This window comes from Lissotriton vulgaris, chromosome 8, assembly GCF_964263255.1.
Source record: "Lissotriton vulgaris chromosome 8, aLisVul1.2, whole genome shotgun sequence".
Classification (NCBI taxonomy): domain Eukaryota; kingdom Metazoa; phylum Chordata; class Amphibia; order Caudata; family Salamandridae; genus Lissotriton; species Lissotriton vulgaris.
Window position 1 is genome coordinate 575,386,825 of NC_141696.1, and position 19,749 is coordinate 575,406,573.

Here is a 19,749-nt window from a genome sequence, read left to right on the forward strand (position 1 = left end):
TTATTTTTCCAACCCCACTTCTTTTGTAACTGGTTTTTCAAAGTGATGCATAAACGTTTACAGTTGAGTTACGGTCTTGCTGTCCTACTGTTACTTCCCTTGTGAGTGACACATTCTACCTACTTCCTCGAGTTTGAGCTTGCAGACTATTTAGGCATGTCCAGTAGCTAAGTAGAATACAATGCCATATGCCTTACGGTTTCTTATTCCACTGTTGAATGAAGTATCAGAAAATGTGTTGGGTTTCTTGAAATCCTGTATTTCTTCTTACACTTCTCACTTTCTTTTCACCCTCCTTCAGGTAGCACAACTCCTGGAGTCCTATTGCAAACAGAACAGCACTATTCAGGAAATCTGGCTTCACTATGTCTTACCGGACATGCGATCAACTAAGGGCACCTCTTAGTACCCACTCAAATGGTGTTGACTCAGGACGTTGTCCAGGTGCTAATGCGCATAGCATATGCATGGTCTCAGATTTTTTTTATCCGAACATGGGAGGTGTGGAAAGTCATATTTATCAATTGTCACAATGCCTCATCGAGAGGGGACACAAAGTTATTATTGTGACTCATGCATACGGGGACAGAAAAGGAATCCGTTACCTCACCAATGGCCTCAAAGTGTATTATTTGCCGTTGAAGGTTATGTATAATCAGTCCACAGCAACAACACTGTTCCACAGTCTGCCTCTGCTCAGGTACATATTTGTGCGGGAGAGAGTTGAAATAGTCCATTCGCACAGCTCCTTTTCAGCCATGGCCCACGATGCCCTCTTCCATTCCAAGACTATGGGGCTCCGGACGGTGTTCACAGATCATTCGCTCTTTGGATTTGCCGATGTCAGTTCTGTGCTCACCAACAAACTTCTCACTGTGTCCCTCTGCGATACAAGTCACATAGTCTGTGTGTCCTATACCAGCAAAGAAAACACTGTGCTAAGGGCAGCACTGAACCCGGAGATTGTTTCGGTGATTCCCAATGCAGTAGATCCGACAGAATTCACTCCAGATCCACAAAAGAGGAATGTTAACACAACCATTGTCGTTGCGAGCAGGCTCGTTTACAGAAAAGGTAAGCATCTGCTTTCAATTAAATGTACTATTCAATTTATGTGAGCATGTACATACATTATCCAAGGGTATCCAACCTTTTCTGTACTGAGAGCTACTTATGTTCAATGAAACACTTTGAGAGCTACTAATATTAGTGTTGTATAATTTCAATTTTGAAAAATATGTATAAGAATTCAACCAAGCGAAACCTTCCTAATTTAATAAGCTGCGCTGCACTCAGGTGAGCTACTCCGAGGTAGCTGGGGAGCTATAGTAGCTCACGAGCAACTGGTTGGTGACCCTAGATTTTTGTTTCCATTCTGTTAAAGCAGTGGGAGGTAAAGAAAACCTACATAAGTGAGCAATACAGCAAAAACAGTTTAAGCCAAAGCCTATGAGTCATAAGTTATAAACTATAGGTTTTAATGTTACTGATCCAGTCAACATTTCTAGGGTGTGAAACTACCTGTAAGATTTATGTGAATTTAAGAGTTTTATATATATTGAACCAGTGTTGAATTCTCTCCCACCCTGTTAAGTATACACTTCCAAATGCAACAATTCTGCCATATCAATGGTATTTCCACGGTCAAACAAACGTAGAATTGCACAAAGGAATTTTGAATTTGTAAAGTGCTACTTTTGCACACCGAACCTTAGTCTAAGTGTACAATATTCCTTTTGGTTTGAGCCATAAGTTATTCATTGGTTGTTTTCTAACTTGACATATTTTATTTTCTGTAAACCTTTGCGGCACCTTAATGCGGTCTAATTCAAAGGGTATTCTCATGCAGGTTTATTTTCTGTGGTTTGCATGCCTGGGTGGAACAAGTGTCGTCTGTCACATGTTATGTTATGCTAATAACTATTTATAGAGCGCTCATACATCCGTGGGTTTCATGGCGCTGTTTGTGAGAGAACAGAGTACAAACCCTGAGCGTAGGACTGCTTGAATAACCACGTTTTCAGGGACTTCCTAAATACCAGGAGGTTGTCGCAGTTCCTAAGTGATAGAGGGAGGGAGTTCCAAAAAGTGGCCGCCAAATAGCCGAAGCAGCTTCCTCCTTGGCTTCTCTTTTTAACCGCATCGCTGCGGCTGCTTTTCCCGCTGTGTGCGGCAATTTTTAAAAAGCCGCGTTACATGACGAGCTCAGCTCATCATCCGCACACGACCACCGTGGCTGATGACGAGCTCAGATCGTCATCAGCAGCGAAGGGGTTAAATGATGGAATGGTAACTAAACTGAGATGGGCCGAGCGTAGGTTGCGCTGAGGTTTGTAGTTGGTGATCAGGTTTTTGATACATTTAGGGCCATTACCATGCAATGCTTTAAAGACAGTGCAACCCGTCTTAAAGGCAATCCTCTTGGCCATCAGTAACCAGTGAAGTTTTTCCAAGCCACATCTGACTGATTGCCATTTGGTTTGTTTCCAAATTAGTCTGTCCACTTGGTTCTGGACCATCTGGAGTCGTTTTAGCAGTCCTGCTGGGAGACCAAGATAGAGACCGTTCGAGAAGTCCAAGCGGGAGAGTACCAGGGCTATTACTACTTGTACGAGTGCTGAGTGGGTCAGTAGGTGTGCTATTTTCCTGATTTTTCTAAGTTGGAAAAAGCTAGAGGATACAGCAGCTCCCATCTGTCCTGTAAGTGATCGATCAGCACTGAGAATGACCCCTAAGCTTTTGACCGAGTGGGACGCAGTGGGTGGAGATCCCAGGTCGAGTGGCCAGAAATGTCGACCCCAGCTCAACTCACTCTTCCCGGGCAGGACAAGTTCGGTCTTGCCCGGGTTGAGTTTGAGATGGTTAAGATCCATCCATCTCTGTATGTGTGACATGGTTGCCTGGAATTCATTGAAAGAGTCTGGGGAGTTTAAGGGAATTATTAACTGAAGGTCGTCAGCATAGTTAAAAATAGTGATTTTACGATTTTTTCAGGAGTGTAGCAACGGACGGAGGTACAGGTTGAATAATAGAGGTGAAAGTGAGGAGCCCTGGGGTACCCCACAAGAAGATGTCCTCGGGCTGTAAATGTTCCCAGTCTCACTGACTGTGTCCGGTTGGTGATAAAGGAGGCTATCCATCTTAGGGCGGGGCCCTTGAGGACGGTCTGTTCGACGCGATTCATCAGTATGTTATAATCTACCGTGTTGAACGCGGCCGACAAATCAAGGAGAACCAAGGCCTGGTGGATGCCCTTGTCTGCATTTGATCTTAAGGTATCCTGAACTGCCAGAATCACAGTTTCTGTGGAGTGAGATGGACGAAAGCCTGCTTGATTCGGCTCAAGATAGTCAGAGTTTTCGATGAAGTTAGGCAGGCATCTAGACACGTGAGCCTCGAGTAATTTAGACATGAAAGGGAGAAGAGAGATGGGCCTGTAATTGGCCGGGTCCGAGGGGTCTGCTCCGGGTTTTTTCACGAGTGGGACCACCATGGCGTTTTTGAAATTGCAGGGAACCATGCCTTGTAAGAGTGATTCGTTCAGGAGTGGGAGAATGCTCAACGGTTGAGCCAAGCAGACCTCCTTCAAGATGCGTGGTGTGCAGCTATCGTTGGGGGACCAGGATTTGATACGGGAGAGCAGTTCTGAGAGTGTTTTAGAGTCAATGAGGGGGAGGGCATCAAGTGTGTGAGGATTATTATAGATGTCATCTTTGGTATCCAGGCTAAGCAGATTGTGGATGCTCCTCTTTATCGCAGCAACTTTGCCTATGAAGAAATCATTGAGTGAGTTACAAAGCTCCTGGGTGGGGGCCAGAGAGGGGGCTGTTCTCTCGCTGTTGCATAGGTCATTTACTATTTTAAAAATATCCTTTGATTTATTCTGAGAGTTTAGAATTTTTGCTGAGAAGTAGTCCGCTTTACTTTTTAATATAGTTTTTTGGTAGTTTCTACGAGCTGAGATAAACTCCTCCTTGTCTTGCAGGGTGTATTTTGCTCTCCACTTTCTTTCTTTCTGGCGTACCTCGAGTTTTAGATTCTTCAAGTCGGAGGTGAACCATTTATGGGCGTCCATGCTACGTGTGCGGGAGAATTTCACTAGGAGCGCGTGGGTATCAGCGGCCGCTGATAGCCAATCTGAGATCTTCCCTTCCATGAGATCTACATCCTTGCAAATTGTAGGTAACGTAGATATCAGCGTATCTAAGAAGGCCAGTGTGTTTATAGATTTCCATTTCCTTGTTACACCACCCGCCAGGGGTAGTGGTTTGATGTGACCATTGATAGTAATTATAAACTGGATTAAATAATGGTCAGACCAAATGCAGAGCGTAATGGAGGGAAGTGAGTGAGAGGTTGTGGGACCATATTTGGTCCAGGCTGTGACCTTTTTCGTGAGTGGGAGAGTGTATGTGCTGGGTCAAATTGAGGTTTAGGAGCAGTTCTTGGAGTTCCATTGCCTGGGCGCCACCCGCTATGTTATCGAATCAATAGTTCAGGCCCCCGACCAAGTGTGTTTTCGGGAAGTTCGTCACGAGGGAGGCCATCTGTTCTCCCAAGGATATTGGGAATGTGGTCCTAGTTTGAGGGGGGCTATAGAGCAGTACAAGTACTGGAGTACCACTATCCGTGTCGATTTTTAATGACTAGGTTCTCGGCCTCCATTAGGACCAGGGGGTTAAGAGTCATAAACGTATGATCTTGATGAATAATGGCTGCTACACCCCCACCCATTTTACCAGACGGGCGGTTCGCTGCTATGATATAGTAATCCGAAGGGAGTGCTGCTAAAATATCAGGCAATGAATTCTGGGTGAGCCAGGTTTCCGTAATTAGTAAAATATCAGGTTTTTCATTAGCATGGCTTTTGAAGAGTTAAATATGTTTGTTTATATTGTGACACATTTGTAGGTATGCTAGATTTGTTTTCCCCTGGGTTTTGTTTGTACATTTTTTTTCATGTTTTACATCATACATGTTTCTGTAAGTTCTATCTATCATGGGGTTTATTGAAGTTTGTGTGTTTGTATTTTAAAGTGGACTTGGTTTATTAGGCAAATTTTTATTTACTTATGAATTTTGAAAATGGTCATAGATCTTCAAGGAACAAGTATTGTAGATGAGGCTTGTTCTCCCATGTTTTGTTTATTGGTGTGCACTTAATAGCAAATACTAACTCTGCAATGGCCGGTTGCAGGCCCAGCTGCAAAAGCCTCAGGAGTTATGCTTGGGGCGAGGTACCCCTGTGAGAAACTGGGTTCTTGTTGCAGTACTTCCCCCACCTTTTGCCTGAGCTTTGACGCAACTTTGACCTGGGTGTACTAGATCCTGCTAACCAGGATCCCAGTATCAGTGTTCTTTCCATAAAACTGTATCCCAATTTGCACAACTTCAGCAACCTCTATAAGTCCCTAATAAATAGTACCCCTGGCGCTTAGGGCATTGGGACTTAAGAGGGTCCACTTGGTTGTGCCACCCTAGGTGTACCCCTCAAAAAGACCATGCAAACTGCCACTGCAGGCTGAGTGTCTTGGTGCAGAGAAAACTGAAGAGCTGAAATGGCACACATCCCTGTGTGCCATGGCCACAGACATTGAATGAGGTATAGGTAACTCACCCCTACTGCAGGCCTTACAGGCGGTATGTACTTTATCAAATGTGTGGACATAACTGCATTAGCAGATATGACCGTACAATATCCAAGTCCATTCTTAGATATTGAAAATGCACAAGGAAGTCATAGAGAGTACATGGGCTGGACACCTGCCAATAAGTCCACCAGCACCATGATGGCTTCACTGTACCCAGGGATGTTTGGTACCAAACATCTCCCCTTAATAAATACACACTGATGCCAGTGTTGGATCTATTAATAAATGCACACAGAGGACCCCCTGAAAACCTACCAAGCACTGATGAGGTCTCTGACTAGTCTTAGTCAGTCTGCCACCACCAGACTTGTTTCTGACCTCATGAGGTGAGAGCCAGTGTTCTCAGAGGCCAGGAACAATGCCTGCTCTGGGTGGAGGCACTTCACACCTCCTCCAGGCTGGAATTGAATTCCAGGGTGGGAAGCTTCAAAGGTGCAGCATCCAAGCAAAAAGAGGTACATCAGCTCTGGAGGGTCAGATATTTTTCCCTCATCGAGTTTGGAGACCTCAGACACCATGTCACAACAATTCTGTGGGTACCGGACCCTCTGCAACCTACACTGAGATGAAGAGTCCAATCCGGACTCCAGCTGCCCAGGAAGCAAGCACCCGTCGAGGTACGCCGAGAACCCTGAAACCCACTACGAGAGTGGCCCAGCTGTCCTGGAATGGTCCCTGCAACCTGCCTGCCTCTGACCGCGAAGACATTTTGACGCACACCGCCCGGCTGACCTAATTGCTCTGCACCCAGCCTGCGTAGCCTGGGTACTGATGAACCAGCTGTTGTTGTTATTGTTATTGTTATTTTAATTTTATACCGCGCCTAATCACCTGCAGGCCTCTAAGCGCTGTGCTCCTGTGGTCCCTGCGACTGGCTCCCTCGAGTGGGACCTCTCCGACTTACTTTTAGGTTCCTTTGTATAGTGTTTTTCTGTTGGCCCCCTTCTCTGTAGTGCCTGCTACTAACTACCTCAGCATCCTGCTTCCGGCCGAATCCGGGATGCTCCAGACAAACTGCTAGTGTAACACTGGACATGGCCTTGCTACTTACCTAAATCCAGAAGGTGGACCTCGAGATCCCACTTTACGATTTTTATATGCATTTTCCTAGTTTCTCCAATAGACAGATATGGTGCATAATTGCGCACAAGTGTGTTATTTTGCGAACTTTGCAAAGTAATATCTTCTAAAGTACTTACCTTAGAATAAAGTTCTTTGTCCGAAATTATATAAAAAACAATGTTATTTTTGCAAATTGACCTCAATGCCAAGATTGGAAGCAACAACACTGGGTACGAGGAAGTCATGGGCAACTATGACCTTGGGGACATGAACAAGAATGGTGAATGGCTGTCAGATCTCTGTGCCCTGAACAGTCTGGTGATAGACGGTAGTGCATTCCTACACAAAAGAATACACAAGGCACCATGGTGTCACTAGGCGATTTAACAGAGAATCAGATCAACCATGTCTGCATTGCCAAGAAGGTCCGTAGGTCCCTGCATGATGTGAGAGTGATGAGAGGAGCAGACATAGCATCAGCCCATCACTTTGTCATGGCCAGGCTAAAGCTGAAGAAAGCATGAATGAAGCCGACAAACCACACTCAGTAACAAGTTTCAAGTCCTGCAAGAAGTAGCGGATGGCAAAGACCCGTAGAAATCAAGTGGGTGAAGATCAAAGAAACAGTGACCTGAACCTGCCAGGAGGTACTGGTTCCCAAGAAACACTAGCATAAAAATCCATCAAAACTCTGTGCAAAATGCAAGCTAGAAAGGAAAAGAAAGCTGCAGTCAACACCAGCCAAACAAAAGAAGAAAAAGTGAACCGTCAAGGCGTATATGCCCAAACCAACAAGGAAGCAAAGAGAAGCTTTAGAGCAGACATGTGAAGATTCATCGATGGTCTTGGCACAGAAGCTGAGAAATAACATTCCATGGAAACTTGAAAGAACTTTACGACATAACAAGGAAACTCTACGGCAGACACTGCAAGCCAGATAAAACTGTAAACGACAAAGCTGGGAATCAATCATGGGTAACGAAGGCCAACAACGAAGATAGTTGGAGCACTTTGAAGACCTGCTGAACCAGCCTATGTTACAGTCTCCACCAGGAATACAGCCAATTGATAAGGACTTGACAGTCGACTGCAGCGGACCAACTAAGGAAGAAATACGGTAAGCAATCAAACATCTGAGAAATGGGAAGGCATTCTGTTGGTTTAATCGGGCTCCTTCCATCTCTCAAGGTCACACCGGGACACTCTTTGAGTATCTGTGCGCATTATAAATGTTAAAGAACATAACATAACACTCAGTTGTGAGACCAGCAAGCTGGCTTCCGCAAAGATAGATCCTGCACAGACCAGATTGTAATTCTGTGCATCATCATTTAGCTGTCGATGAATAGAACTCTCCTCTCTCTGTCAACTACATCAACTATAAGAAGTCATTCAACCGCATGGACATAGAGACCCTTTGGAAACTCCTACGCCACTACGGTGTGCCAAATAAACTCCTTTGAATCGTCAGGAACTTTTACAAGGGATTCGCCTGCGAGATAGTCCAAGAAGGACAACTCGCCGAAACCTTCGAGGATTGTTTGCTCTCGCCTTTTTCTCTTCCTGCTGGCCATAGACTGCATCATGAACACATTGACTGCAAGGAGAAAAATGAAATCCTGTGGACACCTTGAATGCAGCAAGACAACCTAAACTTTGCAGATGACCTGACCCTACTCTATCTGACCCATCTGCAAATGCAAGAGAAGACTGACAAAGTGACAGTCACATCCGCACTACTTGGTCTCAACATTCACAGGGGAAAAACTAAGATTCTGAATGCTGATACGGCTAACACAACTGTAGTCACTCTTTCAGGGGATGCACGGGAAGAGGTGAGACCTTCACTACCTGGGCACCATCATAGACCAGCAGGGCGACACAGATAATGGCAAGGCAAGAATCTGCAAAGCAAGGGCTGCCTTCATTCAGCTAAATATCTGGAGCTCCAAGGACCTAACAATGCAAACCAAGATCAGGCTTTTTAACACCATTTTAAAATCTGTACTTCTGTATTGAGCAGAAACCTGGAGGACAACGGTGACCACACCTAACTAAGTCTTGACCTTTATCCACACCTGTCTGAGGAAAATACTCCAAATCTTCTGGCCAGACACTATCAGCAACAAAGACCTTTGGCAGCAGGCTTTCCAACTGCCTGCTCTTGAATAAAACATGACAAGAGGCTGTCGCTGGATAGGTCACACCCTCTGCAAGCCTGCATCAAACACCACTTGGCAGGCCTTCACCATGGAACTCTCTCAGGAAAAGAAAGAGAAAAGCCAATAAACACCTGGCCACGAGGCTGACTGCAAAGAGATGGGTTACACCTGGAGTCTGATTGAAAGAAAAGCCCTGGACAGAGATGGCCAGAGTGTTCTGCTTGATGGCCTATAGACCAGGAGAGGTAGTAGGCATACGTAAGAATGGCGAATACTCATATGCCAAAAGACACGAATCAGAAGGTTGACTCCCGATTTTTAGAATCAATCGTTTTTATTGTGTGGGAATCAGAAGGATTTTACACACCCTAAAAAAATCTTTATTCTTGCTGTCCCCTGCAAAAATTGCCTCTGTTTCAGTGTTAGTCAGTTGGGAAAATATTGCCATGATTTATTTTTTAATTTGGATTTATTCATTTTATCTCCCTCTTACCTGTTTCCAAATGATGGAATGTATGAAAATTGTAAGGAGAAATGGCTCTTCTGGGTGCCGTATCAGATATTTGTTAGTGATAGAGTGGCATTATTTATTTAGAAATGTTTCAAATACAAATTCTAACAGGTCAGAATGCCTTTAATGTTGAATTTCGCTATCATTTACTTGTGGCAGATTTGTCTTTTCTTAGCACAGTGCCATTGGTGGTGTGTGTTTTTTTTCTTGTTTTTGTGTGCAACGTCATATGTTTTTTGTTTTTTGTTTTGTTTAAGCCAACCTCAAAGCATTTGATGAAAGGATAGCATCATTTAAACCTGCCTTGTTCAACAGGTTCATAGATATGCCTTTTCTTTTATTATTTTTTTACTGTTACTACGTTATAATTCTTGTGACTCGGACAATGCCTTGAGTCTAACCAATCAAACCCAAGACTGAAAGGAAGCTTTAAAAGGCGAAGAACCAATCCGTTCCAGTTTGTGGTTTAGTGGTTGGAAACCAGTCAGTCAACTTAAATGTAATGCTTTGCTTTATGTAAGAACAACAAAATGATTTTGTAACCTTGTGCCACGTATGCAGGGTGTGGTACACAATGGGGAAATTCCTGTCCTGTCTGGCAAAGCAGTCGAGAAATGTGGGCCTGGTGAATCTCAATACATATACTTATCTTTACTACACACGTCACAAAATCAACCTTTAGAAGCATTAGCAGTGGTTGCGGGGAGCAAGCTTAGGAGACGAAAACACAGAGTGCAAAGTCCTCAATTTCAAAAGTTGCTTACATTTTCAGCAGTAGATTCTCCAATTTCTAGATAGTCTCTGAAATCTTTTTTTAAGTCATACCTCCGGGAGCTCGTTTGAGTGCCCAGTTAAATTATTCGACAATGCCGGCTAACAATCGGCTGACACTGCAGCATTAAGTTTTCCAGGGTGCATAATTGCTGCATAATTACTAGTTCCGCAACTCAAAATGGGGTATTAATACTGTCATGTTCTCCTCTCCGAAGATGTAGAACTCGGAGTATGCAGTTTTTACTCCCACAAAAGTATGCAGATTTATTTTACTTGGAAACATATATGCATGATAAAACTTATTGGTGGTTTTAGTTTTGCACAAGTTGTAATCTCGATTCAAGCGTAAACTTCTCTTTGTGTCAGAGTTGTGATATACTAGCTGAATCCGAATGAGGGCCATAATATGGATGGACGTATTGGTGTACATTGTGGTGTAGTTAAGTGCCACATGTTTGCAGTTTTGAAAATTGTTGTGTTCTTTCATGTTCTGTTTTTATTCATTATGTCATCATGACTACCCGTTCCATGTCCCTTCTGGTCACGCTTTGTCTCTTGCGTGTCTGTAGTTCCCTCTGCGTTTGTCTTTATTGTGCATTCTTGATTCCGTGGCCATTTAGAAAGCTGGGAAAACTGTACTTCTGACTGGACTGCATGTCGCCTAGTTGCGTGCCCAATAAAGTTACCTTTCAATCTACTGCTGTGCTGGCCTTTAGAATTCCTACATATCAAAAAGATATTCTTTCTGGGCCCCCATCTGCTTCTCTTATTCATTTCACCGACTCCTTCCTGCACAAGACATTTTCCTATGTTCAGTCTCCGCAATCATTAGCACATGCTGAGAGACCACAGCCAAATTAATCCTTCATTATCAACAACTCTGGCCTTCCATCCAGGGCAGTCAGTGGTGATTTAGAAGATCTGTTTGGTGCTAACTGAACCACTCGGGTAAGCAGACAGACTTTGTTTGTTTGGCTTTATTGCTATTTGGCTTGGGTAGAGCCTGTTTCATCGCTTATTTCTGCTACTACTGCGCTACGTGACTTGAACGCTATGACAGCTCTGTTGCATTTTAGCTGAGAGACCTTGTTTTTCACCAGATACAAACTTCTTACCTCTTTGTGTACTGGAATGTCATCTGGTTTCCAAGCAAAACCCTTCAGCATTTTAAGTGTAAATTTACATTTCACTTACTTTACTTTTTAATGGCGTTCGCATCCCCACAAGTTGCTGTCAGTATTCAGTGCAATCCATCTCCTGTTTCTCTTGAAACTCCTGGTGAGCCATCTACGAAGTGGCGGTAGCTATTTAATTGCCATGGTTAGGTAGAATTTCGATATGGATATAAGCAGTGTTATTGAAGTTGCTTGGAAAAGAGGCCCAAAATTTGCTTTGGTACATGGGCCTTCCTGACTACTTATTTCTGGCACAACTGTTATATTCCATATAGGTACCCTATATAGGCGTAGGTAACATTGCAACCTTTAACCTATATTCTTCCCTACATTACATACATAACGGTTCTTAGAGATCGACCCTTTCCCTAGATACGACACGGCATTCAGAATGCTGGGTTTTCCCTGGTTCGAATCTCATACATTATGCATAAGGCTTCTTGGAAGCACAGCAGGACGAACATCTCCTGTATAATATCTCTGTATAAAGTTCAGGCCGGACGTCATCTTTTAGGCTGACACAGTAAGGTAAGGTAGGGCCCTGGGGAGACCTTTGGGTATATATACATCATGTCTTGCTTAGAAAGACAGAGGAGACTAAGACTTCCCGGCTGACACACAGACCAGAAACGCTGAGGTTCCTGCATGCAGACGCTCCAGCTCGCAGTGGTCTAATATCCCTTGCGGGGTGTCCAACTTGAGACCAGGACAGGGTCTCATATTCTCTCATTCTCAGGTAATGGGGTTGACTAGATCCTAGAGGGATTCTTGGCATAACACCTACACAGATGCTAGGTACATTTAGGTAGATCTAGTTACTCTTGATCATAACGCTTGTCAGGAGGTTATAGATGGACTTTAACTACAATTTTAAGATGAGCCGCACATTGTCTGGACAACAAATTATCTACTCGTCAACGACTGCCAAATTAGGTAATCAATGCATACGTAGCAGCTTTACGCATCTTGGCATCTTAATTTGATTTTGATGGAACCTTGGACTTGTATATTTGGGATGAGATAGTTGTACATTGTTACAGCCGGAAAATTCAAGAGCAGTTGCTAAGACACAGAAATCTGTCAAAACGTAAATTAATCAGAAGGGAAACGTTCCAATGAAGAAGTTTGTGTCGTCAGATGCAAACTAATTTCAGAAAAAGTTAATGAAAAATCAGAAAACAAATTGAACATCTCCTCTTCCTCTGAAGTACATCTTGCAAATAAAATAAACCTGTCTAGCACTAAGCAAAGAGTATTTACAATGCAGAAGTATGGGGCTTTTCACATCTGTATGTAGTATTAACTTTACGAAAATAAGTGTCCTTCAAGATGTTGAAGACCATGATACTGAAAGCAGCATCAACATGATTGTCACTGTTAAAGATCAAGATACTTCAAACAATCAGCATAGTCAAACTAAATCTTTTTTAAGAACATTGATTTGGAACCCTATGTTCCTCGACATTTTGACATTTTGATTGATAATGAATAAACTATAGTATTAGTAGATTAGGGTTCTCCTTATACAGTTATTTTTTTTCCTATTTTTTGATGTTGTTTTTTTTTATTAATAAGTAGAGAAGTAAACATTTGTTCGAATCTGATATTAAGGCCTTTTCATATTGTAGTTATTCCATTGATATATTAAGGGGTTTTCATTGCAGATATACAGTTTTAAATGGAACCTTGGGGCTTACAGCCAGCAACACTGATTTCTGCATGCTTATAAGTTTACATTCAGTGCGGAACATTTCCAACCCCGTAAAAAGAACCACATGTACATATTCTGTCTCAACGCATACAACTGCATCAGGGAGATAAAGTAATATAGGTATATGGTGAGTGCCCAACTTAGTAATACAACCTAGAATTGCCAATAGAACAGCATCAAGGCCATTGATAAACCTGTTAAAAATAGAAAGGGAGCTAGAGTCCAGCCGTGAAAACGCTCTTTGTAATACTGAAGCCTCTTATAAGATTTCAGTACAAGCCATATCAGAAGAAAGGTACCAGACCCAGATGTAATATGCAGACCAGCTCCATCATGCTTGGGTCAAACACCTTTGCCTTCATGACGTTAAGGTCTATTTACCACATCAAAGTTATTTTTATTTCACAAAATGTTAAATAGATGGGCTGTTTTTAAGATGCACATCTTCATCATAATAGCTTTCAGGCAAAATGTTTAGTCAACTTCCCCCATAGCCTTGCCTGAGCCTTAATTAAGACTCTTTGTTACTCAGTCCACTCCAGAACCCTATGCAAGACAAGTCTCCCAAAGATTTTTCCAAGGCAATCCAAGAACAATATTGGGGATAATTCCCTGGGTTAGGTTAACACCTTACTAGACCGTTCATGCACTGGTGGTGGTGAAACATATTGTGGGCTTACCAAGAACATACAGGGGCTTAGCACCCACCACTTACCATCAGCCACAGCCAGCAGTGGGAGTACCTGCAGGGCGGTGACGTGGGGAGGGGCAGGGTGGGGAGTAGTAATGTATGGATTACGGAGTTTTACAGGCAAGTAAAGATTTAAATAAAACAAATTTCGTTGCGCGCACTGCATCGCATTTGGGGCTGCAGTGCACTCAACAAAATTTGTTTTATTTATTTAAATCTTTACTTACCTGGAAAGCTCCATAATCCATACATTACTACCACCCACTTTGCCCCCCTCCCCACGTCACCGCCCTGCAGGTACTCCCACTGCCGGCGGCGGCTGATTACCATTGATTACCATTGATTAGCTTTCATGTCACTCTAAATTGCTTTTTTATTATTCAGTGGCTTGCTTTGTTTATAATGTCTGTCCGCCCCCCCCCCCACCCCACCCCCCTCCGGAAGCATTGGCAATACATTTTTGTCCTAACACTTTACTTTTAGGGACCTACTGTGTTTTGTTTTTTAGGTCGAGCTGACGTAGCATTCATGCGAAAGCATGAATGCTGTCAGCAAGACAACTAATGTTATCCGTATTTAGGAAAGTGGACAGCAGAGTGTCACGCGCTTTCCCAGTGTCGGATTTCACCGCGGGAGCGAGCACGCTTGCGCAGACCGCAGGGCTTGCATGCAAACATGGCGCGCACACAGGCAGGCCCCATCCCCTGCACCCACAGGCGTGCGCGCACACACACACACACACACGCACACGCAGGCACACACAGGCACACACATGCAGGCACACAGCCCCCCCCCCGCCCCCTCCCCTCTTACCTCACCGGAGTCGGGCTCACACCATCTGCCAAGGGAGCCCCGCAGAGCACTCGAGCTCCTCTCCCACTCTACCAAGAAGCGGAGCTCTCCCCATAGGCATGGGGGCCTCGCAGTCTCCCCGCTGGTCTTCACCCGGGCCCCCTCCTGGGACCCCGGACTTCATGCGGCACTTCTCTTCTACGGGCTCGCGCTTGTCCAAAGAAAACGAAACTGAAGAGTGGCGCGCATGCGCAAGCAGCCCCCGCCCTCCCACTGCTCACAGGCCGGCAAAGAGCTGATAGCAGCGCAGGACTGGTGATTTTATTTCCCTCGTCTTCGCCGTTTGCTTAATGTGTTATTCTCACTCCTGTTGCTTTCCTTTTCACTTGTCTCTTGTCTTCTTTCTCTCTTGATCTATAGCTTTCGCTGTCCCACGTTTCTTTTCTTTTTACCCTCTCTCACTCTTTCTTTCCCCGCTCTCCCCCCTCTTTCTTGCCCCCCGTTTTAGCGTCTTCCTATTTTCGTCCCCCGTTTTCGTTCCTTCTCTTGTTGCCCGGCTCCCTCTCTCTCACGCCGTCTCTCTGTCACTTTATTTTTACTCTCTCCGTTTCCTTTCTGGCCCTCCCTTCCTCTACCGTTTTACTCCTTCTATTCTTTCTCTATTTCCCTCCGTTCAGTCTCCCCACCTCTGTCTCTCTTTCTCTCTCTCTCTCTCTCTCTCTCTCTCTCTCGTCCTCTCTCGTCTGCCTGTCCCCTCTGTCTCACTCACTCTCTCTTTCCTCTTCCCTCCTTTCTCCGCTTTTCTTCCCTTGCTCCTCCTTTCCTCCTCTCTTTCCCCTGCCTCTCGCTTCTCTCCTTCCTGGAGTCTGTGACAGGAAAGGCGGTCTCCGCCGCTGTCCCCTCCGCCGCGCACTCTGGGGTGCCCCCTCCCCCACCCCTGATGCCCGTCATGGGCAGCCCCGTGGCACTGCCAGCCTGCACGAGGATGCCATGCACCGAGAGTGCATTCAAATCCCCTCATAGCTCCCGGCTAATGCACTCGGATCTGGGAAACACGGGCTGAGCCGCAAAAAGGCTGACTTTTCAGACATTATCCCCCCCCGCGACCACTGCCAGCGCCTGCCAGGGACCTCTCTCGTCAGAGCGGGAACGAGAAATTACTGCTAGCGCCTAGAGGGCTCTCTCTTGGCAGAGAGAGGGCAGGGACAACTGTCACTGGCTACCGGGGCACTCTCCTCCCAGACAGGATGCAGAGCTTAGTTCTAGCGCTTAGAGGGCCCTCTCCTGCAAGAGAAGGGACGATAAATGACTGATAGCGCCCAGAGGGCTCTCTCCTGCCAGAGAGAGAACAGGGACAACTGGCAGTGGCTACCGGGGCACTCTCCTGATAGACAGTGTGGTTCTGAAATTCTGGACCCTGCTGTAATACCGGTACCGAGGTCCAACACTCGTGTCACAAAATGTCGTCGTACCATGACAAATTTGGTATAGGCAGACCGGTAATGATTAGGACATTATCCCTGTGCATTCGCGTCATGATTGAGCGATGCTAACACCCTTAAATCATGGTTTCCGTTCCGAACCCTCGGACTCCATTTTGTGAACGGCATCCATCTTATGACTTGCCCTCATATAAGTCAATTGATTGAGGCCGAGCTTGATCTGAAAGGACACGTCCACCTTAGCTGACTTCCCCATGACCTGGCCAAACTGACTCCACTGCCTCCAGCCAAACCTGTTTGGGCAGCTCCTCGCCCAGTGGCCGAATAAGATGGCATCAATGCATAACATGCCATAAAACCATTCACTACATACAGACCATGTTTTCTACACACATACACCTGTCCACGTTCCTTGTTTATGGCCAGTTTTACGACGAGGAGGTGCCCTGTTTTATTGGGGTTTTGTCGATATCTGATGGTAATTCTGGGCCGAGCTGGGTCATCCATCACGATCCAAACATCTAAAATATGTGTTGACCAGTATGACTTCGCTCTTTGTATTATTGTAGAAATATGTGTATAGCCATATAATAAACTCAAGAATTCTTGCCTGCAGCTGTTATTTCTGTATAAAGAGGGAAGGCTGGTTCTGTAAAAACGAACAGTCTCCTGAGAACTTACAGCCCGTGCTGTTGTAATTCTAGGACACATGTTACTTGGTTGCAACCAATAAAACTCGATCTCTGACTTCACCTAGAAGACTCTGTGTTTCTGTGTTCCAGAATAGGGAGAACTCAGAGGTCTTCGGGTGTTATCCCCTGACACCACCGGGTTCCTAAAAACCCGGCACCTCAGTTGGCGCCCAACTCGGGGCGGTATCAAGCGGTGACGGTCCAAGCCAGATGTTCGTGAGGAGCTTCGTGTGAAAATTCCAGAGGACGGCCAGCCACTTCAGCGACCCCTGTATGTCGACGTGGTTCCGAAGGTCTTTGCTGCGAGGTTCCCCGCGTCCCGATGGCTACGAAGGACTGCTGCCCTGACTATCGCCCTGTTTTGGACCCAGTGATCCTTGGTAGAGCAAACGATAGACGAGTCTTCTAGTGACGTCACCGATCTTCAATACTTCAGTTAAGTATAAGTGGAGCGTCTCCTAGTCCTTAGTTTGGTTCTTAGTTTTGGTATTCTTGAGATACGGTTTTGTTTGGTACTTGCAAGCGCCAAAACCGAGGGATTCGTGTATTCACGAAAATATCCTAGTTAGATAATCCCTTGAAGTTTGAAGCTAGACTAGTGAGCGAAGATGCCTGGTCTTAGCAGACTTGGAAACTTGTTTTGTCTTGGTTGTAGTAAGGACTCCCGATTAGAGGATTCGTGTCCGGTTCCTCCGATTGGAACTCCAACATATGAATTATACATAAAGCACGTAGTAGGCCCTATCACATATAATGAGGTATGGATAAAATACACCCGCAAGGATGGTGTTTTAAAATGGCCCCAATATGGTAGTTTTGACGCAGAAATTTTAGATAACCTCGAGGTAAAATTGTTCAAGAAGAAAGCCCGGCCGGCGATGTTTGACTCTTTTCGCTTATGGCGCAAAGAAGCCAAACAGAAAGAGATAAAATTAGCAAAGAAGAATAAAAGAGGTATGTCAATGGTGCAAGCTGCCATCGCATACAGGAATAATGAGGAAGAGCAGGAAAGTGAACAAATGCTCAGAAGTAAGAAACTAGCAGTAGATAAATGCTACCCGATGTTACCACATGAGGGACAAGATTCAAAGGGAACATCCGAGAAAGATCCATTAATGTCCCATTTATTGAATTCACCACCCCCATATACATAGAGTATTGTTGGACCCCCGAAGCGTATTGTTATACCGCGCCCCGGCGCACGAAATGCAGCTCTTGCACAAGCGCCAGCTCCTCTTCAGCTGGTTCATACTTCTCCGGCGCAGCCTTCTCAAGGGCCGCCGCCTTTGCTACATACTCCATCTACTTCTACAACTTTGCCCACTGTTCACTATGATACTACATCCGCTACTGCCTCGACTTCCTCTGCTATTGCCTCTACTTCTTCTTTACATCAGCCTGTCTTTCCTAACGCATCTGCCTCTCCGCAAGCTTCTTCTGTTAGACAGAGAGTGGCAAGTACTGTCACTGGTCTGTTCTCACCTTTCTTTGGGTCGCCTAAAACGACCCCTAAAACAGGACGTAGACAGTTACGTAGTCAACTGCCTGATTACGAGGAAAGAGAAGTGCTGAATGAGTTAGCACGCAAATGGGTTACTGACACTGTTAGATATGATGTTCAGTTCGTTATGGAAGTTTTCCGTCAATGGGATGCACCCACTCAGAGATACGTATTCGAAGAGATGTGTGTGTATCTTTGCGAAGATCTGGAGACAAACGATCCAAAGCGCAAAATGCAGGAATTATTTTGTATGCGTTTTAAGTTCTATGAAGGCATGATTGTAGGTGCCGATGTTGAAAAAGCAATAGATCTGTTATTATCCTATACGAGTAAGGGAAATGTCTCTAGATCATTGTATGAAGATGACGTGTCAGGTAGAAAAAAGGCGCGACAGTATCCTATGAGAGAGGTTCCTCCAGTATGGAGGGAAGGTGATGCAAATGTAAATCCACCAATTCTGCCGCATTTTCAGCATGTATGGGTACATGTCCCCTGGAAAAGATCTGAAGTGTTAGCGCTCAAGCAGACATTACCTGATCCACGTAAAAATCCTGCAGGGTATTATAAGGAGTTATCACAGACTGCCAGCTCATGTATAATGAATCTAGCAGATGTAGACATGTTGTTTGGGAACGTTGTTCCGCATCCTCTATGGAGTAAAATTCGTCATACAGATCATGATCAAGAACTAGGTGACACGTGGGCTAATATTACTGCTACGGATGCTAGACAAGTTGGTGGTTCCAAACCTGAGCCTTTAATAGCAGAACTTCCCGGTAGAATTATCACGTACATGAAAACCTTAATGCCTGAATTACGTGTTAACTGGGACAAGTTATCTGCGTGCAAGCAGAAGAAAGATGAGAATGTGTCCGACTTTTTCACGAGATTTGAGGAGACTTTCACCGATCATAGTGGTCAGGATATGGCTACCGAGGGTGGCCAAAGATTGTTTGTAGACAAATTTGTACATATTCTGCTTCCTGAACTGTGCAATAAATTGAAAGATTCAGAGAGTGCTTGGGCTGTTTCCACGTCAGCGCAGATTTTAGCCACAGCCCAGTACTACGAAAACAGGCGCAAAGACGAGCTAGATAAGGCAGACAAAAAGACTAAAGATTTAAAGACCAAAGTTCTTCTCCAGCAAGCCTATCCGCCTCGCACTCCTAGTCAACCCAATTATCAGCAACCACAGCAGTATTCGAGAAACGCGCAAGGAAATGAGTTTTCCCATCAGCGTTTGCCATATGGCCCGAATCAATGTGCCTATTGCAAAGAGGAGGGTCATTTCAAAAGTAATTGTCCAGCTCTTGCGCGACGTTTAAACGGTGTTTCCGGCGCAAGAGGTAGAGGTGTTCAACAGGCTCCTAGGGGTAGGGGCCGTGGACATTTCCCCCAGAACACCACTTCTTTCCCGCCTCAGAATTCTATGAATAGCTTTGATCAACAGAATAATGCATCTTCTAGGTCAGCTCAGTACTATGCTGATGACTATTACGCCGAAAACGAGAATGAGAGTAATAATTGCTAGGACAGCCATGGACAAAGAGAGGGAGTTGTTTCAGTTCCAGTAGATCAGAATGGA

At 44.9% G+C, this 19,749-nt stretch overlaps 1 protein-coding gene across 1 annotated transcript in view; it reads left to right on the forward strand.

The window, feature by feature from the left end:
* The window catches only part of PIGA (phosphatidylinositol glycan anchor biosynthesis class A), a 153,746-nt gene that overhangs the window by 33,470 nt on the left and 100,527 nt on the right, over window positions 1-19,749 (forward strand). Inside the window, exon 2 of the mRNA XM_086934414.1 lies at window positions 302-1,074. Within this exon, the coding sequence (XP_086790540.1) occupies window positions 366-1,074 (709 nt within the window). The 5' untranslated portion in view covers window positions 302-365. The remainder of the gene's footprint in view (window positions 1-301; window positions 1,075-19,749) is intronic.